This window comes from Lycium barbarum, chromosome 6, assembly GCF_019175385.1.
Source record: "Lycium barbarum isolate Lr01 chromosome 6, ASM1917538v2, whole genome shotgun sequence".
NCBI lineage: Eukaryota > Viridiplantae > Streptophyta > Magnoliopsida > Solanales > Solanaceae > Lycium > Lycium barbarum.
The window spans coordinates 116,122,084-116,146,023 of NC_083342.1; the positions used below are offsets into that span (position 1 = coordinate 116,122,084).

Sequence of the window (23,940 nt, forward strand, 5' to 3'; positions counted from 1 at the left end):
ATAATAACTCGTGCGACGTCCTAGATTAATTAAAACCCTATAAAATATGACAATTAAACCTAAAGGTAACAAGTTTCCAAACTTACTTCGGAGCACTTTACAACCCCTAAAACGACGATCCAAACATATATGTATACTTGATGTAATGAGACGACATTATTGTACGCTAAAAAAAAATATTAAGTTCTATATAAAATATTTATATTCTTGACAAAATCTGTGTTTATATCAATGGTGAAACACAGATGAACAATGGAAAATGAAGATCAAACATGGAGGGAAAAGGCTAAACTAAGAATACAAAAATGCGGGAATGAAAACTTGCATTCATTCATTGAGTTAACAAGTATATATACAAGTGAAGGAATCTAATTATCATCTAGCTAAACGATGGCTAGCAACAACTGAGCAACTAAGCTAATGACTCCACTAACTCTAACTAACCGACTCTAACATCCTAACTAACTTGTGCTGACTCAGCATTACAATAGATATACACTGTAGGTATATGGAATATACAGTTTTGCAGTGTAGCATAGTAGTTGTAGTGTAGTATATCTCAATAATTCCGACGTTTTGAAACGTGACTAATCCTTAGTCAAAGTATGAAAAAAAACTTAAAGATAACAAGTTTCCAAACATACTTCGGAGCACTTTACAACCCCTAAAACGACGATCCAAACATATATGTATACCTGATGTAATGAGCCGACATTACTGTACGCTAAAAAAGATATTAAGTTCTGTATAAAATATTTATATTCTGGAGGTTAGAAACGTGACTAATCTTCGGTCAAAGTACGGAAAAAAACTTAATTTTGAGTGATTTTCAAAGAACAAAGGCTGGAAGAAGGGAGGGGACGTTTTATTGCAGTGATTTTACGCACAAAATCTGTGCGTAAAAGAACGTGTAAATGTACACTTTGGTCCTTTTACGCACAGATTCTGTGCGTGAAACCTATTTTGATTTTTTTTTTTAAGGGTTATTTTGGTTCCAAAATTTTATTTTTGGGTTACAAAAGTTCCGGACTCCATAATTCAAGAATGTGCTGTAACACAAAAGAACACGCTTCCTATAGGAGGCAGTCAATTATAAATTGTGCGTAGGTGGCTAGGTTTGTTGTGTACAAGTCAATTGAGAATTCCATTTTCCTTTAATTAGTCATTCATGTTTCCCTTTTCAAAGACGTGCATTTCTAAGAGATGTTCCTCAGCAAAACGAAACTTTTTGGTCTAAAAGTATTACTTCAATAAACGAGAATAAAATGTTGAACTTTATTAAATTTTGTAAAAAATAATAATAATATTTATACTGTTGATAGATATTAGTTCAATTTAAAAAATTGATTAGGAAATGATTACTAATACCTTTTAAGGCCTACGAAAATAAAATGATCACTATACCTTCTATGACAAGTTGAATTTGACTAATTTTGTAAGATATAATTTACAATGTCAGTGAATATAATATTTTTTTTAAAAAAAAATCGATTAGGAAATGATTACTAGTACCTCTTAAGACCTACGCAAATGAAATGTACTAATGGGAATTAATCAAGTTGCAACCATCACGCAACGCTCCCATAGAAAAACCTGCCATATAAATATAGGGGCACTTGATAGCTAGAAATTAACATTTCCAAGTCGGTCGAGGAAGTCCGATCATTAAATTTCAATAAGGAATATGGACTATGACTTGAAAGAATTAGGGAAATATATGAAGTGCCTAATTTAAACAATCTTGAAAATTAAATCAGAAAAAGGAAAGGAAGAAAAAATTTACGAAGTAGTTTTATGAAGGGTCATCTCCATTTTTATTTTATTGTACCAAAGTTAATTTGTGACATAAATATTACTAATAAAGTGTCACAAAAAGTCATTAAAAGTTTGGAAAAGGGCCAAATATACCCCTGTACTATCGGGAAAGTGCCAACTATACCCCTCTTTATACTTTGGGTCCAAATAATGTACCCCTACCGTTATACTTAATTTGGGCATAAATATACCCCTTCACCGTTAAAGTTGATCAAGGTGGACATCCAATCCCACGTGGCATTAATATTTTAATGAGGTGGATGCCACCTCACTAACCAAACTCAATTTTACCCCCACTGTTACAATGTCATCCAACAATGTTCCTCATCCATAATTAGAACTCATCGGTGGAGCTAAAGACAAGTTTATCTCTGCATTTAAATTTAATAATCTGTATACAGGGGCGGATTTAGGTGGGTGTGACCCGAACACCCTCGGCAAAAAGTTACACAGTATATATAGGGTAGATTTTATGTGTTTGTGTGCATATATAAGCTATGAATATCCTAAATAACTCCAAAAGGTTAGCTCAAGCAGTACAGAGTGTTCAAAATTCTCTCCAGCGTATGCCTAGGGACAACAAACTCTTTAATGTTTAGCTTTTGTTGCTTTTTTCGAATACCCTAAGTGAAAATCCTAGATCTGCCACTGTCTGTATATATAGTGCATATCCTATTGTTGCTTGGAATCGTCATATAGAGACTAACTTTGCAGCTTTTTTTAGGTTTGTTCCTGATGTTCGTCTCAGCGACTGTGTTTTAGGACTAGGGGAGGGTGGGGGTGGGGGGAAAATTGGGTTTGGTTAGTGCGGTGGCATGCCACGTGACATCCACCTCATTAAAATATTAATACCATGTGGGATTGGATGTCCACGTTGGTCAACTTTAATGGTGGAGGGGTGTATTTGTGTTCAAAATATAACGGTAGGGCCAAAGTATAACGAAGGGTATATTTGATCTTTTTCCGTTAAAAGTTATTTAACTTTGCCTAAATATCACAAGTAGTAACTCAACTTCTTATGCTTAGGCAAAGTTGAATGACTTTTTTATTACAAAACATAATTTAGTGACTTTCATAATATTCTGGGTTAAAAGCTTTTTTTTAGTAATTTTAATGCAATAAAATAAATATTGAGTGACCATCTATACAATAAAAAACTCCAGATATGAATACATATGGAGCTTGAATACGGCTTATGAAATTCGCTTCTACATCATTTTTACTAGCTATAAATCTTGAATGCGTCATAATTGGCACTTATTCCCCAATTTTGTGCCGATGTTTAAAATTTGTCCCTCAACGCAAATTATTTTTTGCGGGGCATACGTTTATATTTTCGTGCAATAATATCTCACAAGTTATGCCCGCATAAATAAAGAATTTATGCCCTACCGGACATAAGGTCGATTGGTGAAGCACAAAAATTAAAGATCAGCCTAGTCGAAGGACAAAAATTAAAGATCAGCCAATTTGAAATACAAAAGTGTAATTTTTCCTCTTATATTGTTCGAGCTAGTTACAATGACCGGAAGCTAGAAAGCCTGAAATACCTTTGGTACACTAATTGATCGTGAATTGGTATTTAATCAGACAGCAAAGCGTATAAAGAATTTAGTAAATAACTAGCAAAGATTTGTTTTTCCTCTTTCCAGATGATAAAGAAAAAAGAAAAAAAAATGAGACCATCCAATCATAGCCAATTATAAATACGATGAATGGCAAGTTTGTGGAGCACCTTATCTACTGTAAGAAGAAATTAAGAATAGAGAAATAAATATATGATACGAGGGTATAAACGAGAAAATGTTCTGAAATCCTAGAATTTAAGCTGCCCGAAAATATTATGGTCATATACGTTTTCTTTGTGATTGCACTGCATCATTATTCAATTAATTAATATATATATACATCGATCGTATAATTAATTAAATTTTATATCAAGTACTTTAGCTTGTTATAATTTTTTAAAATATATTATATAATTGTAATAGACTGATTGCACAGAGTTATATATATCTGATTGTATTCGTTTTAATTTAATGTACTTAAATTAAACTCAAATATGAGATAGTACTGGAATACATTTGAAGCGCGTTTCTAGCTTCCTGTTTTTGATTTTATGTTAATCATGTTTCATCTTAATTCCCTTGTCAAGTCAACAAATATACATTACCCACAGAATATTATTTTTTAAAATTATAGTATTATTTTCTCCTGATTCTAAAACCTTACAGATAGCCACAAGTATTGTTCTCACGATTCACGCCTTAATCCGGAATGAAGAAAAAGAAATGGTGCGTCCCATCACGTTAGTTGTTGACATTCCCTTGTACGCACCTCTTGTATCTATATAAAGAAGCCAAAGGCAGCAAAATATAACACAACTTGTCCCTCAAAAAATACTAGAAATTCCTCATAACATCCATAACAATGACCAATATTCATTTGATTTTCCCACTTTTATTTGCTTCCTCTTTCTTTTTTCCATCCACCAATGGCTACTCTGAGGCAGCCATAAAATCTTGGTGCATCCAAACACCTCATCCACAACCTTGCGAGTACTTCTTGTCACAAAATCCCAAATATTCAACTCCTATCAACAAAAAATCCGATTTTCTAAAAGTGTCACTAGAATTGGCCCTAGACCGTGCGTTACGTGCCCAAACGAACTCATATTCACTAGGTTCAAAATGCCGTAACGAGCGCGAAAAAGCTGCATGGGCCGATTGTATTGAACTCTATGAACACACAATCCAAAAAATCAAAACAACAGTTGATCCAAAAGCTAAATGCACAGCTGCTGATGCTCAAACATGGCTAAGTACAGCCTTGACAAATCTCGACACATGTAGAGCCGGTTTCGAAGAACTCGGGGTCACGGATTATGTGATGCCTTTGATGTCAAATAATGTTACATCTTTAATTAGTAACACTTTGTCTTTGAACCATGGTTACTATACCGAGCCTACTGCGACTCAAGTAGATGGATTTCCAACATGGGTTGCGCCTGGTGATAGGAAACTTTTGCAATCGCCATCGCCAGCTTCTCAGGCGAATATAGTGGTGGCTAAAGATGGTTCGGGGAATTTCAAGACTCTGAATGAAGCTGTTGCTTCTGCTGGGAACAGGAAAGGAAGTGGGAGATTTGTGATATATGTGAAGGCAGGGATTTATAGTGAAAATGTGGAGATAGGATCAAAGGTGAAGAATGTAATGTTGATTGGAGATGGCATGGGAAAGACAATTATCACAGGAAGCAAAAGTGTTGGAGGAGGATCCACCACCTTTAAATCAGCCACAGTTGGTAAGTATAAACCAAAAACTATTCCAGTATAATTAAATTCTTTCTTTTATCGACTCAATGGAATTGGTGGCCTAAAGTTAAATCTTAATAAGAGGTCTCAAGTATATAAAATAAAATTAGCTTCTCCGTGCGTCACAAGTGCATCTCGTGCGCCGCGTGTGCAACTCTAGTCAATTAGTAATAAAAAAAATTTAAATCACATATATATTGTTGTTAAATATGTGTCAGAGGGTGATCAAGACAAGAGTTTTTTTTACTTTTTTTTTTCTCCCAACACATGAGTTGTACTATTTGACAAGTGCAAACTAAAATGCTACTTAAAATCTTAGACGCTATATATGAACAAACTCTAACCAACGGATGATTAATGCCACTCGTGCCTTTGAAATCCTCTATATATATAGTTCAGCCGCACTAAGTATTAGACCTTAAAAAAAGCATGATTTGACAGTCAACTATATATTATCATTGGTTCGTACCTTCAAAAAGAGAAATATTAACCAGTTCTAGGACTAATATAACTTGTATGGATAATTTCGTCAACATGTCATGATTTGACAGTCAACTATATATTATCATTGGTTCGTACCTTCAAAAAGAGAAATATTAACTAGTACTAGGACTAATATAACTTGTATGGATAATTTCGTCAACATGTCCAGCATATGCTAATATTGTGTCTTGTTTTATTTCTCAATGTCAGCTGTTGTCGGTGATGGATTTATTGCTCGAGGCATAACATTTAGGAACACTGCTGGCCCCCAAAACCACCAGGCAGTAGCCCTTCGATCCGGCTCTGATCTTTCAGTATTCTACCAATGTAGCTTTGAAGGGTACCAAGACACTCTTTACGTCCACTCTGATAGGCAATTTTACAGAGAATGCGATATTTATGGTACAGTCGATTTCATATTTGGTAACGCAGCAGTTGTGTTGCAAAATTGCAACATTTTCGCTAGAGACCCTCCGAACAAGACCAACACTGTTACAGCACAAGGCCGAACTGACCCCAACCAAAACACTGGAATTTCAATTCACAATTGCAGAATCACAGCAGCGTCTGATTTAAAGGCTTCTAAAAACTCAGTCAAGACCTATTTAGGAAGGCCATGGAAACAGTATTCAAGAACTGTTGTGATGAAAACATTTCTCGATGGATTGATTAATCCAGAAGGATGGATGCCATGGAGTGGTAACTTCGCGCTGAGCACGTTGTACTATGGAGAGTACTTGAACACGGGTCCGGGTTCATCGACTGCAAATCGGGTTAAATGGGGCGGTTATCGGGTTATTACCAGTGCTGCCGAGGCATCTAAATTCACCCCTGCTAATTTCATTGCCGGAAATTCTTGGTTGCCTGCCACCAACGTGCCATTCACTTCTGGTCTTTGATTTGATTTTTATTTTATATCTCTTTGTTGTGTACTTTTATATATACTGATTTGAATTGTCAATTTATAAGTAGCATGAACGTAATAATTGTTTCTCGAAAAGAAACGTGTAATTGAGAAACCGATTTGCATTTGTTGTATATTTCCTTCAATGTTGAATTACCTAATTCTTTCTTTAGCAAAAAAATTGTTGATCGTTGAGAATATTCACCCTTTACTAAAAAGTTCATGATCAAATTGATTATTGTTCCCCTATATATCCTTAATGTCTAGCAGTTTTTTTTTTAACCACAATATCATTAATTTTGTCTACCGCAATTTTTCTGCCCAATCCAAATACAATGTGGATTAATCTAGTGCTTAAACTTATTAAAACAGAAACTTAATTCAAACTAAAACTGACGCACCATTTACAAAATTGCCTCAGTTCAAAAAGTTCGAGGCAAAATTGGCTCATTCTCCCTTATTTTGGAACAATCATTAGTAGAAAGAGTATTTATGAGCAATTTGGATAGTTGGAGGGCATTTTTATGCCAAAAGTATAAGGGCGAGAATATTTTACTTCAGAGGTATATTGGCTCTTTTCCCTTAATTATATTAATGGATGCAACGAGAGAAGAGACGGTGAAGCATACACGCAGAGTGCCGTTATATCCGTAGGACAACCTAAATAAATGCAGCCTAATCAGTGAATTATGAATTTGAAATTCTTTTTAAGGGCAATGATCTTTCTCAATTCACCTTAAAAATAAGATTCTTAACTTTTGATGTTGCTAAATATACCGTAAAATTATTGAATAATTAAGTGTCATTTATAGTATGTAATGCTACTTAATTAACTACAAATGTAAAGTATTTCCTTCGTCTCAAATTAGTTGTCATGTTTCGCTAGTTTTGTTGTTTACCCTTAAAACGGTAACAATTAAATTTGTAAGCGGTTTATAGGATACGTGGCTAGATTAGTAAGTTACGTATAATAATAGTATGCAAATAATAAACGTAATATGGTGAATAAGAGAAAGAAAAGCGTAAGAGAACAAATTGTAGACTCTGAGAATTGGTTCGGTTTTGGAAATAGCCTCTCTACCTCGAGCCAATCAGTAAGAAAACTCCTCTCTCTCTTTCAGATTACAAAGATGAAAATTGGTAAAAAAAAACTAGCCCGAAAATGAAGGGGGTACATCCTTATTTATAGCTACAAATAGATGGGCTTAGTACAACCTGAAAAAAGCCTTTTAAGAAAACCCTAAAATGGATAAGACGGCGTCTGTATGGATGTTCTGACATCCGTACAGATGTCAGCACAAATGATGGAACGGTTAGGCGACGTGTAGCCTGGCCCGTAACGGATACTCCGAGCCTATGTCGAGTGTCTTCTCCTCAGGTTCAGATTTTCTGTGCTTATCAACATACCCTCGATTTTTTACACTTAGTTGGAAAAACCCACAACTCCTCGGCCCTCGTTCCTTTCGATCTTACCCATGGCTAATGAACTCGTTCTTCTTCGACCTTGCATTGGACAACTGCGATATTTACTCCGATTTTTACTACATACAAATTGCTTCGGTTTTTACCATATACAAGTTTCTTGAGAACCAATTTGACTAATCGTTAAATCAAATCAACCCAATATTTTACGATTAAAATTTAGATATTCAATTACTATATGAAAAGTATCACAACTTGCAACTTTTCTCATGTCATCATTTTGATGAAAAAAAAATACTTTTTAAAAATGTTAGTCAAAGTTTATATAATTTGACTCTTAAAAAGCGAAATATAACTTAAAATTCATAATCAACCACCTTTATTAGTACTCCCTCCGTCTCAAATTATCTGTCGCTATTTGTTTTACACGCCTGTTAAGAAATATTAATTAGGAGAGTTATTTGACTATTTTATCATTATTTATGTCTTAGTTATAATCTCTTTTCATTAAATGTTTACTCTATTTATGTGTTATCTCCATTAATGACAAAATTCTACTAAGGGCAAAATGAGAAAACAACAATTAATTGTGTCTTGAACTACTAAAATGACAAATAATTGAAAACAACTATTTTTAGTAACCATTATATAAAATTTGAGACACATGGAGTACGATATTTAAACCAAATTTATTGCTAGTACAATTAGGTAATTAATGAAACATAATTATCCGTATAAACATCTTACGACATTGAATATATTGAGCTAAATAATTGGATCAATAAACACGTAAATACTTGAATAGAAAACTGCGACAAGCTCTTTCAAAATTTATCAATTATAGTTTCCTAAAATAAGTATATTGTGGATCTATTAAAAATGAAGTCTGTAGATTAAGCCCCACTGCCCCAGTATTGAAGTGCACATTATCATGTTAGCGTACCACACAACATAAATTACATAGGGTGGCCACCCAATATAGTTGCTTGATAGGATCAATGAAAGTCTCCTTGATAGATTCCAAATATTTTAATGTTGGCTTAGGCCAATTATGTCTTTGCATTCATCATGGTAGACGGTAGTACGTAAAGTGAATTTATTTAACGGAAAAGGTTAAAATTATCCCTAAATTTTGAAAAATAGTTTATTTATACCCTTCGTTATACTTTAGGGCCAATTATACCCTTACAGTTATACTATGGGGTCAATTATATCCTTATGACTAACGACTGCCACGTGGCATCATCCCAACCCTTCAAAATTATTTTACCCTCAAATAATTTTTTACCCACTAAAATAACTCAACCCGACCCGATTTTTTTTTCGAGCAAAAATAATACGGATACTTTTTCCAGGAAAAATAAATAAAAATAATTTCATATTATTTTTGCTGGAAAAAAAATTGTTGAGTTATTTTAGTAGGTAAAAAATTATTTGAGGGTAAAATAATTTTGAAGGGTTGGGATGATGCCACGTGGCAGCCGTTAGTCATAAGGGTATAATTGACCCCATAGTATAACTATAAGGGTATAATTGGCCCTAAAGTATAACGAAGGGTATAAATGAACTATTTTTCAAAGTTCAGGGATAATTTTGGCCCTTTTCCGTTTATTTAATTTCCTCATTGTTTCATCCTGCACATCTCTTCATTTCCACATATTTTGTGGTCGTCAAACACTTTCTTCGTCCTTTTTAGAAGAAAGAATATAATGATTAGATCATGGAGTTTTGGAAATATGTTAGTATTTCATATAATTTGAAAATTTTCAGCATGCATCATATATATGCTGTTAGTACCCATTTATATTGTTTCCAGGCAGGTGCAGAGCCAAAGAGACAAAAGGGAGTTCATACCCCGTTCGCAAATTACAATATTCAAGGTCAATTTATATATAGCCTCTCAATGTAAATTTTTCCTTCGTCCTATTTTTGTTATGGAATCGAAAAGGCAGAAGAGAAGATCAAAGAGATAATAAATGCTAACTCTTCGTATCGATTCTTAAATTGTTTCTTGTATTAAAAAATAAAAGACTACATCTCTTTTATTAAGAAATAATAAGAATAAAATAAAATATATTATTTTCCTTAGAGATACTAAACTAAAGAAAACTAAATATTCTATAATTAATGTAGTAACTAGACTTAGAAGGAAACTAAATGTTCTATCCTAGACTTAAAAAGAGAGTAAATATTTTACCATTAATGTAAATCATAAATATAAGGCTTAATTAGCGAAAAAAGGATGAAGTCAGCTTCGGTTCTCTTGGTGCACGTTAGCTAAAACTGCGCCACCCATGGGAAAGCGAACTAAGCAGATGACTCCGCCGGAAAATAGACAACTAAGAGACGGTATGAAGGGATCTAAACAGAGCGAGAATTCAATTAGTGGAACAGGACCGGCCACTACAACTAAGAGAACGAGATCTATCTCTGAAGTTGCACAAATAGGACTAGTGAAGGGAACAGATGCGAAGGGAGTTCTGGTAGGGAATGCAACGGAGAACACAACTAAACAAGTAGAACCAACACAGAGTAAAGCCGTACAAATGAGAGAGCAAATTAGGGCTTGGATGACAGCAACACAGACTCCGGTGAGGAGGGGAGGTCAGTCGTGGGTGGCGAAGGTGGAACAACACCACCAAGAGGAGAATGAAGTCACAGATCTAGGTATGAGGACTAAATGTAAGGTTTCTGTATGGGACAATTTTGATATCTCAAAGGTTACGAATGTCAGATTCAAGCTGGAGTATGTGAATCCGGAGATACAAGGAGACCAATTGATTGTAGAAATTGAGGAGGAGGATTTTGTTACTGAAATTGAGTTTTGGAAGCATGCGATTGTCTGCTATGTGTTAGGTGCCCACCCTCCATTTTCTGTGCTTCATGGGTTTATCCAGAGAATGTAGGGGAAACATGGCATTAACAAAGTGGTAATGATGCAGAATGGAATAGTACTGGTAAGGTTTGATGCAGCAGAGGGAAAAAATGAAGTCATTCATGGGGGTATCTACCACTTTGATAATAAGCCTCTAATTGTGAAGTTATGGAGTACAGATATGGAATTCACCAGAGATGAATTGTACTCTGTTCCAATCTGGATTAAACTGCCCGGATTAGACTTCAAATATTGGAGTGCAAAGGGCTTGAGCAAACTTGGGAGTCTGGTGGGGAAACCACTGATGGTTGATAGAAATACAGAACGAAAAATACGGCTGAATTTCGCTAGATTACTGGTGAAAGTGCAGATTAATACTCCATTGCCTGATGTGGTCTTGTTCAAAAACGAAAGAGGAAAGGTTGTTGAGCAAAAAGTTACATACGATTGGAAGCCATCGATATGTAAAGTGTGTCACAAGTATGGTCATACTAAGGATATATGTAGGAGGAATAAGAAAAATATATCAGAAGTTAATGAGGGAAAAGGTCATGAGGCAACACAAGTTGTAGAACAAACAAAAGAGGAAGGGGGGAACAGGGTATCGAGGGAAGATGTTAGAGCAGGGGATCCTGCAGCTGGGAAGGGAGGTGGCTGGAGAAGACCATATAACCAAGGTGGGAGGGGTGGGGGCTGGAGAAGGCCACAGAATGGAGGTGCAAGGCAAGCTCAGAAAACAAACGCAATTGGCGGAGGGGCCAGCAGTAGTGTTGGAATAGCAGGTGCTACAGGGGAAGTTACTGTCCCGGTCGCAAATACTTTTCAACCACTTGGGAGGGAGGGGAAAGTATCTAACAAGGAACAAGCTGAAGTTGGGAGGGGTAATCAAGAGGCTCCTCCGGGGGATGGTTAAAATCATGAGCTGGAATGTGAGGGGCCTGAATGGCCTCAATAAGCAGAGGGAAGTCAAACTCCTCTGCAATTAATTAGAGTTAGGATTAATGTGTTTTGTCGAAACTAGAATAAAAATACATAAGGTGGGATCGTTGGTGGAAGACATGTTTGGAGGATGGAAGTATAGGAGCAACCATGCTGCCCATTATAATGGAAGGTTGTTACTAGTTTGGAGGAAAGACTGGTTCGATGTGGTGGTCGAGAGCGAAACAGCTCAGGCCATGACATGCCAAATCACATGTATTTCAATGCAACTTAGATTTAAGGCAACTTTCGTATATGCCTTTAACTAAAAAGAAGATAGGAAGGAATTGTGGAACTACTTAATGCAGCTGAATCTGAGGTCTATCCCATGGGTGGTATTAGGGGATTTTAATGCGGTGTTGCATGCTGAGGACAGAATTGGTGGTACCCCAGTCACATATGCCGAAATTGTGGATTTTCAACTTTGCTTGGATACTTGTGGACTAGTGGAACTCCCAACTAATGGGGGTAAATACACATGGACGGATAATCAAGATGAAAGAATTTTTTCCCGAATCGACTGGGTGTTTATAAATGGGGAGTGGATGGATGATATGCCGGAATGTAGAGCAAATATCCTCCCAGCAGGTGTAAGCGACCATTGTCCCATTGTTGTCCAAATGGTGAAGCAAATTAACAAGCCTAGACGAGCATTCAAGTTCTATAATGTTTGGTGTCAACATCCGGATTTTCACAAGGTTGTTGAAGATGGTTGGCGCACAGGTATAGCAGGGTATAAAATGTTTCAAGTGGTTCAAAAATTGAAGAGGTTGAAACAGAGCCTCAAACAGCTGCATCGTCAATATTTTAGCAACATCGTTCAGGAGGCAAAAACTGATAGGATAGCCATGCTACAGTGCCAGGAGAGACTACTTGCAAATCCTACTGATGCTCACATACAGCAAGAGGAGAAAAGCCTTAGATTGAAGTATAGGCAGTCTGCTAAACTTTCAGAACTGTTCTTGATCCAAAGAAGTAAAGCTACCTGGATAAAGTTAGGAGACGACAACACAAAATATTTTTTCGCCTTAATCAAACAAATAAAATTAGTACAATCAGTGTGCCAAATTCAAGATGAGCAGAGCCAAGTCCAACATGAGCAAGACAAGATTGCGGGGGTATTTGTTCGATACTACTAGCAGATGCTAGGGGAACATGGGGGGCCAAGAAGAAAGGCATATCCAGGTTCTTTACTCAAGGGCCTAAACTGTCTATGGAACAACAATGCAGGCTGCTGAGGGCTTTTACTGAGAAGGAGATAAAAAAGATGCTATGTTTAACATCAATATTAATAAGAGCCCAGGCCCTGATGGCTTTGGGAGTGGGTTTTTCAGAGCGGCGTGGCCTAAGGTGGGACATGACGTGTGTGATGCAGTATGGGAATTTATGAGGACAGGTAAAATGCTAAGACAACTAAATAGCACTTTGATTTCCCTCATTCCTAAGGTGAATAACCCTGTCAATTCAAGCCAGTTTCGACACATATCCTGCTGCAACGTGTTGTATACATGCATTTCAAAATTACTATGGGTGCGACTGTCAGCAGTGTTACCAAATCTGGTCAATGCCACACAAGCGACATTTGTTAAAGGCAGGTCATTGGTACACAATGTGTTAATATGCCATGACTTACTCAGGCATTATAATAGGAAGACTTCAGCCAGATGTTTGATGAAGATTGACGTGAGGAAAGCGTACGATATGGTACAATGGGAGTTTGTGCAGGAAATGCTAGAAGGGTATGGCTTCCCGGAAAAATTTACTCAGTTAGTGATGTCTTATGTCACTGCGACTAGTTTTTCTGTGAAGGTAAATGGGGACAGCTGTGGGTATTTTGAGGGGAAAAGGGGGTTGCGTCAAGGTGACCCACTCTCACCCTTGTTGTTTGTGTTAGTCATAGAGTATCTGAGTCGAGTTTTGACGCAAATGAGCTAGCTGGCTGACTTTCGATTCCACCCGATATGCAAAGATATGCAGCTCACGCATCTTACATTTGTGGATGATCTCATGATCTTCTGTAAAGGTACTTAAGCATCGGTTCAAAGGATAATGGAGGCATTGCACCACTTCTCGGCTGTTACAGGTTTGAGTGCAAATTCTGACAAATCGAGCATCTACATGGCTGGTGTGGATGATGAGACAAAAACGAAGCTGTTGGAAAGCACTTGTTTCAGGGCAGGGTCCTTCCCCATGAAGTATCTGGGCCTACCTCTGTCGCCAAAAAAATGGACCAAACTTGATTGCCATCAACTTAGTATGAAAGTTACAGAGAAAATCAGGTCTGTGGCATCACGACATCTTTCTTATGCAGGTAAACTACAAGTTGTTAATTCAATTCTCTTCTCTCTTCACAACTTTTGGGGGGCAGTTTTCATCCTGCCCCAAATTGTGTTAAAGGATGTCGACGAGAAGTGCCAAGATTATCTATGGGGCAGCAGTGAAAATGCTAAGAAAGTATCCTTGGTAGCATGGGAAAAGGTGTGTAAACCGAAGAAACATGGTGGGTTAAATATTAGAAGTTGTAGGAAGTGGAACATGGCATCGGTGGGTAAATTAGTCTGGCTACTTGTGACTGATAACGAGGCACTGTGGGTTAAATGGGTTCATGGCATTTATATGAAATCTGATGTGGATTTTTGGAGTCATACTCCACCTAGTGACTGTAGCTGGTATTGGAAGAACCTAAATAAAATTAAACTAGGGATGCAACAATGGTTTAGTCAGAGAAGGTACATGCTCACTAAGGATGGCAACTACTCTGTCACGATGAGCTACCTCACACTGCTGGCCAATACAGTAAGACTTGACACACATGATCTGATATGGAGTAAACTACTCCAACCCAGGCACCGGTTCATACTATGGCTGGCTGCTCAAAAGAAATTGCTGACAAAAGATAGGATGACTGGAATAGGCATAGGCCGCGATAAAGCAGCGTGTGTGTTGACACCCAATTTTGTTCCTCCCTTATTTAATTTTATTCACTCGGGCATCTAAATTTATTGACGAGCTAAATACTTTATTTTCACTACTATTATTTTCACTACTTTTATTTTCAACATCACGAGCATTACTTTATCATAAATTTTTAAATATTCGTCATCGTTTCATTTTTTTTCGGGTTTGGAATCGTTAAATTAATTACAAGACAACACTTTGTTAAATCCTTATTTTCTACATATTAATTATTAATTGTCTTCACATAGTATATATTGTACTAGTTATTAAATTAGAAACCCAAGAATAATTAAATAGAGGAGGAAGAATCAACAATTTTCACCTCATAAGCAATTGCTCGGAAGTATATCAATGGTGGACTCATTTTGAAGCTCGTATTTTAAAACAACGTATTATAATTTTTATTTCATCAAAATATTATTTTACAAGGGGTAAATTCTTGATAATAGTTATCTACCCCAAAAGAAAAAAAAAAAAAAACTTTGCATTTGCATTCCTCTTTCCACGCCACACATCTCTCCTGATTTCTTTTTCCCTTTTTCTTTAATAGGCTCCACATGCTCCTTCCTTTTTTGACTACATTTCACTCAGGCTCCCTTCCATTTCTTCTTGTCCCCCCACGCCTATGTCCTCTCTACTCTCTCTGTCTCCCCCCCAATTTCAGGACAGAATTTTAACATTTCAACAGCTCTCTCTTCTCTTCCTCTCTTTAACAAAAATCCTAATTTTCTACATCTATAAATACTTTATTAAATGTTTTAGCAGAGGGGGATTTTTTTTTGGAACATCTTGAAACACTACCATATCAAATACATTCTCTGCACATTTTAAAAGGGGAAGAACCTTTAATTTCTAGAGTTACTCTCTCTGTCTCAGTAGACTTTAGCTGTGACAGAGATTTCGGAATTCATTTGAGTCAAGTTTCAAATTTATTCATAACAAAGGAGTAGATCTGAAGAGGACCTCAAAGCCTTTGTTCACTGCACCCACAAAAGGTAAATTCGACTCTATTTTAGTTCATTTACCCCCTCCGTATCTAGCGTCTTTGCTTATTTAGGAAAAATCCGTGTTGATGATTTTATTTTTGTGTGTTCGGATAATGAATGTTTTAAGCATGACTATGATTCTACTTCAGTTAAGTTAATTTATTTTTCTTCTGCTACCTGCCATGCTGAAATTTTCTTGAAATCCTATTCCTTGTTCCTTTCATTTATCACGTGGATGAGTAAAAATGTTATCATGACTTAGAATATTTACTTTGATAGGTTGTTTAACTTTATTTATCCTTTTAATCACATGTATGAAGGTTTAATGAAAATGTTACTGTCTCGGGTCATATTTCTATGTGTTACTGTACCGATTTATATATTTTCATAGGGTAGAAGTATTTAGATCTTTGTTCAAAGCTTTTAAGTCATGATACTTTCCTTATAAACTTGAATGGACATTATTATACTAGTAGTAATGGTTAATCTTTTAATCGACACCAAAAAATGATCCATGATCTCCTCGCTCGTGTAATTCATACTGTCTTGATGCATTATGGCCTGAGTCCTAGTCGGTGATGTTAATTAGTCTATCTCGCCATGTCTGGGTATATGTTGTTGTCTCTGTTTCTTTACATCTGGTTGCTATTTCAACTTCATTTTTTTTTCTCTCTGTTAATCTGAGTCCGCATGTCTGGTAGGAATATTTAGTGTCACTGTTTTCCAGTTAAAATTCCTCATGATTAGGTAGTATTTAATGTCTTTCATTTCGGGTATGCCATCAGAGGTATAGCAATCAGGTGGCTTGCTTAATTTGTGTTAATTGATTCGGACAGCCTTATAAAACATGTACATAATCTACTGATTTGTTTTGAACTTATATTTTACATGTTTAATCTTATTCGTCGAGCAGGTACTAATCCTTTTCTTTATTTTTATTTTTTGCATGACATCTCGCATATGAGTCCAGGCGACTCGTCGTCTTCTCCCACATTCGGTGTTGGGCCAAGGCCCAACGAAACATCACTCCTCCCTCTGTCTAGATCTGTCCGCAGCAATACAAAAAAGAAAATTTGGGCCGAAGCCCAACAGTGAACAGCCGCAACAGACCACATCAGTTTTCTTCGAAAAATGGGCTGAGCCCATTTACATCATACCTACTCCTCTATTTTTATTTTTGTATGCATTTAATGTGTATTGTATGACTAACATTTTTTCTTGTTTGTTAATTTAGATAAACTTTAGTGACATTAAGGGTTTTAGTTTAGTAATGGGTAGTTGATTCCACAAATCACATTCACTTCTATTTTCTAAACTATTTATGGTATCTATAATATTTATTTGAATAATTGATTTTCAAATAGTATGCCTACATATTTTTGGGTTAAAGGAATCATTTCTCATTATTACCATCTTAGGAATTTCAAAATGTCACTAACACACAAAATATGAAACCAATTGTATTTTATAAACATTTTTAAGATTTACCCAATTATACATATTTTAGCCGATAAAAAAAAATAGAAAGAAATTCATGGCCTTTTTCATCATATTTAAGAACATAAGTCCAGGTATTTCTATACCATCATATTCATATAATATAGTTTTTACTTAAAGATCACTTTTGTCAAATTATCGTTTAAAAGGCTATTATTCATAGGCAAATCATCCTATTTTCTACAAATCTTATTTTGTGAATAACATTACTATTTAAGGCCTTAGCAATACTTTCAAGATATTTTCTTAAAATATTTAAAATACTATATTTACACTTAAGCCTAACAAATTATAAGTCCGGTCGGTTAACCATTGTTAATGGGTCTTAAAGGATGCCTAATACCTTCCCTTTAGACTAATTGAACCCTTACCTAGAATCTTAAGTTTCGTAGACCTTAAACAGAGCTAACTTTAAACATAACTTTAAACTTTAGGTGTCCTAATTCACCATAAATAATTAGGTGGCGACTCCTTAAAACAAATAAACAAAAATAGGAATCTCCAATATGTCGTACTTCTAATTTAACCCGGGTTAAAAAGGGGTGTGACAGTGTGTACTCTGTGATCAGGACGAAATGGAGGACCACACACATCTATTCGTTGATTGCGCATGGTCTAAGGCAGTATGGCGAGACATTGAACAGTGGCTGGGGGTGCAGGTTCCTCAAGTCGAGGCCAATATGATGCTGCAATTTATCCACAAAAAACGTTGGTGCAGAATGAAGAAGGAAATTATAGCTGCTGCCCATGGTGCAAGAATATACTTCATTTAGCAAGCTAGGAATTGGAAGATATTCAAAGGAATTACTGTGAATACGAGCTCAATAGTGCAACAAATACAGTTTATAGTGCGAGGAAGAATAGAAATGTTTATAGATACAAAGCAGGCAAGGAAGTGTATAGGATATTTAGAGACTCTATGTAACTAGTAGTGGCAGAGACATGGTGTCTTGACAACCTTCATGGCAAGGTGGTTAGGATTCCAAATGCTCTTTTCTAGTTGTTTTGTTGATGGTTGGTGGTAATAAAAAATTTTACAGGTTATTACCAAAAAAAAAATATAAGGCTTAAAACTCTCATTTGTATAAGATTTTTTTGTTTTCCCATTATTAATCATTTAAGTAAATAAATCTCCATGTACGTATGTCTACATACATATGCAAATTATTAAATTAAAGGATAATAATACGAGAGGATTTATGATTGGACAGATGATACCTTAAATTTGTTATTTCGTTGAGTTGTTGGTAGTCGAAGTCTTCCATTTAAAACAACAAAAAAAAAAGTCACTTCCTTGTTCGAGAGATGTCAATTACTTATTTACATAAAAATTATATAGCATAACTAGGTACAAACTGCATATATATACTGAATTTTTTCAATTTTTTGTGTATTTATTTGTTTATATTTTAATTTTCTTTATTAAAAATTCTAGCTTCATCACTATTGGTAATGCGTGATTCCCTTTGAGATTGCTTCTAAAAGTTTTGATAGTTTTCAGAAATTGTGGAGTTCCATGTCTATGAGAAAAAATACAACTTTTGAGATCTAAATAGCATGTCCAAACAAAAATTCAACTCCAAATCAACCTAATTTCAAATTGAAAAATTTACCCACATCGGATGTTTACACTAAACAAATAGGTTTAAAGGAAACTGATACAATATTGAAATGGAAAGAAACTCTACAACTAAGAACAAGAAATAAAGACAGAAATTGCTAAGGTAACCTCTCTAGCTCTCGCGACTTGACCTAGGCGCCGTCAGTGGTGAAACAACGGTCGCCGCTTGTCGGCATGGCGAGGGGCAGACAGAGAAAGACACAAAAACAACTCCCAGCTGAGATTCAGAGGGCGAAAGGGGATCGTCACAATAACACTAAGGAGGATGAAATAGCAAACAAGGAACTCACTGAAGCAAAGGAGCTGATTCAGGAAATGCCATCTGGTTTGGAGAGCCTTAGTACGGCCACGGTGAGCCAAGCTCAGGCGGAGATAGCTCGATTGGGGGGTATGATTACCCCTCCAAACTCTTCGAAACAACAGATCCACCAGACAGAAATGAAGGAGAATAAAAGTTCAGAGACAACAAGGAACGAATTGCAGGCCCCTGGTACTGTAATGAAAAATGTTGATGCGGCACCAAAGCCTCCTGCTATTGCACTTCCGGTGGCAGAGAGAAATTGTGCGAATCTTTTTACCGGGTCTACAATGGCATCAAAAGGTACAACGCTGAAATTTATTCCTCCAGTTATCAAGGATGGGGTTAAACACATTCAATTTGATAAGGTAGAAGTTGCGAAACAAACTGCTAATTGGAAGGATGCTTTGATTCTCTATGTTGTGGGGGCGTCTCCTACAATTGGTGCTGTAAACAGATTCCTAATGAGGCAAGGGAATTATGAGGTGAAACCGGTCATCTATTATCATAATGATGGGTATTTTGTGATAAATTTCCATTGTAGTGGAGATAGAGATCAAATAATGATGTCGGGACCTCACATGATCAATAGTAAGCCGGTGATTGTTAAGCCATGGAGTCCTAACTTCAATTTTGGTGATGAGATCTTGAAGACCATACCCTTGTGGGTTATGTTTCCTAATCTAGCATTAAATTGTTGGAGTCCTGATTGTCTGAGTAGACTTGCTAGTGGATTAAGGACCCCTTTGTGTGCAGATGACTGCACATCAAAGATGGAGAGAATTTCATACGCAAGGGTGCTGATTGAAATGGATATTACCATTCCATTGCCAGTATCAGTCAAGGTGATAAGCGAGAATGGGACAGTAGTTGAACAACCAGTGGACTATGAATGGTGGCCCCAGTACTGCTCTACTTGCTGCCAAATTGGACACATATGTCCAGCTATTGTTCCTAAGAAGGCACCACCTAGACAAACCAAGGCTGCACCCAGGAAGGAGACACAAAAATGGCAAGGGAGAAATACTGAGCAGCGTCAGAAACAACCTGAGGTGCAAGAGAAGAACAACACTGAGGGTTGGATACAGGCGCAAGGGAAATCAGCAGGTAAAAGCCAAATAATCTCAGCTCCTGAGAATCAGCTGGAAGTGAACTCAGTTACTGAACACCAGTTTGATGTGAGCACTGCTAATGAATTCACTCCACTGAGGGATACTACTTTTCAACAATACTTTGCAGCAGCTTTTAGCAAAATGGGGGTGAACCAGGGAAGTACAAGTAGAGGTGGAAGACCACCTGATCGCCATAATCAGTCCAAATGAAGGTTGCAACATGGAACGTCAGGGGATTTAATAAGTTTTATAAGCAAAAGGAGATGAAAAGAGTTATCAATAAAGAGAAAGTAGTGGTGTTAGCCATTACTGAACATAGAGTAGTAAAGAATAAGGCACCTAGTATAATAAATACAGTATTCCCTAATTGGAAGTGGCAGGGCAACTATGAGAATGATGGGAGAGGTAGAATTTGGTTAGTCTGGGATCAGTCCCGGGTGGATGTGAACGTGATATGTTGTTCAAATCAAATGATACATTGCTGCATTACTGAGAGCAGTAGTGACACCAAAGTGGAGTTTATAGCAGTCTATGGACTCCATACAGTGGATGATAGGAAAAGTTTGTGGCAAGAGATTCAGAGTCTGGAGGCTAATGTCATGAATCCCTGGCTTGTGATGGGAGATTTCAATGTTGTACTTTATCATGATGACAGAATTGGAGGTAATCCAGTACAGGACTCTAAGGTAGCTGATTTTGAAAACCTGTTAGAACAAACTAATCTCACTGTGATGCAGACTGTGGGAAGAACTTATACATGGACCAATTCCCATATACATAGTAGGATAGATAGAGCTCTTATTAACCCTACTTGGATGAACCAATGGCCGCACCTGGTGGCTAAAGCTACAGATCCTTACTTCTCAGATCACTCAATGATGAGTGTTGCTATTACGAGTGATCAAAGGAGGAATGCAAAACCTTTCAGGTTCCTCAATCATTTAACAACACATAAGGATTTTTTGGATGTAGTACAACAAGTATGGTCAACCTCAGTGCCAGGTAGACATATGGTAATGGTCTGGAACAAATTTAAAATTATGAAGGATGGTATGAAGAGGCTAAATGCTCATGAATTTTCCAATGTGGAGCAGAAAATCCAGAGATCCAGGGAACAACTAGGTGCAATACAGGAGCAGTTACGACAGTGCTATACTAATCCAACATTGTATGAGTCCGAAAGAGAAATTAATCTCTCCTTGGAGAAATGTGTGATTATTGAAGAAAGCATACTTAGGCAAAAGTCAAGAGTGCAATGGTTGAAACTGGGGGACAAAAATTCTGCCTACTTTCATGCATGTCTAAAGAATAGAATTTCTCAGAACTATATTAGAAGGTTAACAAATGAGTTTGGGGATGTTGTGTCCACCAAGAGTGACATTGAGACAGAGGTAATTGGTTTCTATAAGAATTTGTTGGGTACATATTCAGAGCAACTACTGGCCATCGACCCTAGCATTATAGCTGATGGTCCCATTTTGAACAGAGACAAACAACTGGCCCTTATTGCCCCAATTACACAGGACGAAATAGTGCTTGCTTTGAAGGACATAGCAGACCTGAGAGCTCCAGGATGTGATGGCTTCAATGCTTGCTTCTTCAATAAATCCTGGCCTGTTATTGGTGCTGAAGTCTCTGAAGCAGTAATACAATTCTTTCAGACAACCTGGATGTATAAAGCTATCAACTGTACCACGGTCACATTGATCCCTAAGGTACAATCTCCCTTTACTATTAAAGAATTCAGACCCATATCATGTTGTACGATGTTGTATAAGTTGATTTCCAAAGTGATCACAAAAAGACTGGAACGTGTTATGGATTGCCTTATAGATTACGCCAGTCAGAGTTTGTCCCGGGGAGGGTCATAACTGATAACATCCTCTTGAGTCATGAACTAGTGAAGGGGTATGGTAGGAGAGGGTTGTCTCCTAGATGTATGTTGAAGATTGACATGCAAAAGGCATACGACTTAGTAGAGTGGAGCTTTCTAGAACAAGTTCTAGTAGGATTAAACTTCCCTAGCAAATTCATTGGCTGGATCATGACTTGTATAAGAACAGTGTCCTACTCTATCATCATTAATGGGGAACCATCCTTACCATTTGAAGCAAAAAAGGGTCTAAGGCAAAGGGACCCCATGTCTCCTTTCCTGTTTGTTATGGTTATGGAATACCTAAGTAGAGTGTTGAAACAAGTAGGGAGAAATCCGGACTTCACCTTTCACCCGAAATGTGAGAGGTTGAATCTGATCCACTTGGGATTTGCGGATGATTTATTATTGTTCTGTAGAAGGGATATTGGGTCAGTACAACTCCTTTTTGAAAGGTTTCAGTGCTTTTCCAAAGCTTCTGGTCTTGTGGCGAACTTCTCAAAAAGTTCAGTCTATTGTGGTGGTATGACTAGTGAAGAAGAGCAGGAAATATTGGGAACTCTGGGGTTTTCAAAAGGGGAACTCCCTTTTAGATACTTGGGAGTGCCACTTTGTACTAAAAGAGTGTCTTATATTCAATGCCAGCCTCTCCTAAATAAGATACTAAATAGAATTAAGTCATGGACCACAAAATTCTTATCTTATGCTGGTAGAGCTCAACTTATTAAATCTGTCCTGTTCTCTATTCAAGTATTTTGGGCCCAAGTATTTGTTCTACCCAAGAAAGTCATCAAAACTATTGTAGCAACTTGTAGAAGTTTTTTATGGACTGGTGGGACTGAAATCTCAAATAAGGCATTGCTAGCCTGGAGTAAAGTGTGTCAACCTGAAACTGCTGGAGGGCTGAATATCTTGGATATCACTGCATGGAATAAAGCAGCAATCAGTAAACTTCTGTGGAATTTGTGTCAAAAGAAAGACAAACTTTGGGTTCGATGGATACATTGTTATTATGGGAGAGGCAGGAACCTCTTGGAAGATGTACCAAAGCAAGCTTCATGGATCATGCAAAAAATAATGAAAGCAGGGAAGTATTTCTTAGAGGCTGGCTACACACTGTCCGATATTCCCCAGATGAACTGTTTCCATATAAAACAATTTTACTTGAAAATTAGAGGGGAGTTCCCAAAAGTCACGTGGAGGCGCATGGTCTGCAACAATATGGGACTGCCTAAGTGGGTTTTTACACTCAGAATAGCTGCTCATGGTAACTTATACACCAGAGATAGACTAAGTAGTTGGGGTGTTACTACTACGGAAGTCTGCCCCCTATGCAATCAAGCACCTGAAAGTCACTCACATCTTTTTTTTGCTTGTTCTGCCACTGGACAACTGTGGCTGAAGCTGCTGCGATGGCAAGGAATCCATAGAAATAATTGGAGGTGGGAAGAAGAAATTGCCTGGGCTGTTAAAATGCACGAGGGAGAGGTGCGAGAGATGAGGTATACAGGATGACATTTGCTGCTGCTGTTTATCACGTATGGAGGGAACGAAACCTAAGAGTGTTCCAGCACAAAGAGCAATCCGTGGACAGCATAGTTAAACACATTATCCAGGAGGTACATCTACAAGGACAACAGAAGCCAAATGTTGCAGATTGGTTGAAAGAATTTAACTTTTACCCTTGCCGATTGCCATGTTTAGGGGAAAGTAGTGGTTAGACTTGGATGCCTTGTTCTAGTTGTTTAAATTTAGCTGTTGATGCTGGCTGAAGATTATGGGACTTATGTCCATATCTCAGTCC

The 23,940-nt window shown here is 37.0% G+C and overlaps 4 protein-coding genes across 4 annotated transcripts; all 4 read left to right on the forward strand.

Annotated features, from left to right (window-relative positions):
- The first annotated feature begins 4,181 nt into the window (after nucleotides 1–4,181).
- Nucleotides 4,182–6,720, forward strand: LOC132645727 (pectinesterase 2). The gene is made up of 2 exons (XM_060362888.1): nucleotides 4,182–5,119; nucleotides 5,823–6,720. The coding sequence occupies exons 1-2, from the start codon at nucleotides 4,246–4,248 to the stop codon at nucleotides 6,509–6,511; spliced, it is 1,563 nt and encodes a 520-aa protein (XP_060218871.1). The 5' UTR covers nucleotides 4,182–4,245; the 3' UTR covers nucleotides 6,512–6,720.
- A 4,151-nt stretch (nucleotides 6,721–10,871) lies between these two features.
- LOC132644453 (uncharacterized) lies at nucleotides 10,872–11,726 on the forward strand. The gene has a single exon (XM_060361048.1). The coding sequence runs from the start codon at nucleotides 10,872–10,874 to the stop codon at nucleotides 11,724–11,726; it is 855 nt and encodes a 284-aa protein (XP_060217031.1).
- Nucleotides 11,727–12,093: 367 nt separating this feature from the next.
- Nucleotides 12,094–12,930, forward strand: LOC132644455 (uncharacterized). Its single transcript, XM_060361049.1, has one exon. It carries the CDS (start codon nucleotides 12,094–12,096, stop codon nucleotides 12,928–12,930), a length of 837 nt encoding a protein of 278 aa, XP_060217032.1.
- Nucleotides 12,931–13,840: 910 nt separating this feature from the next.
- LOC132644456 (uncharacterized) lies at nucleotides 13,841–18,005 on the forward strand. Its single transcript, XM_060361050.1, has 2 exons — nucleotides 13,841–14,587; nucleotides 17,802–18,005. The coding sequence occupies exons 1-2, from the start codon at nucleotides 13,841–13,843 to the stop codon at nucleotides 18,003–18,005; spliced, it is 951 nt and encodes a 316-aa protein (XP_060217033.1).
- Nucleotides 18,006–23,940: the final 5,935 nt, after the last annotated feature.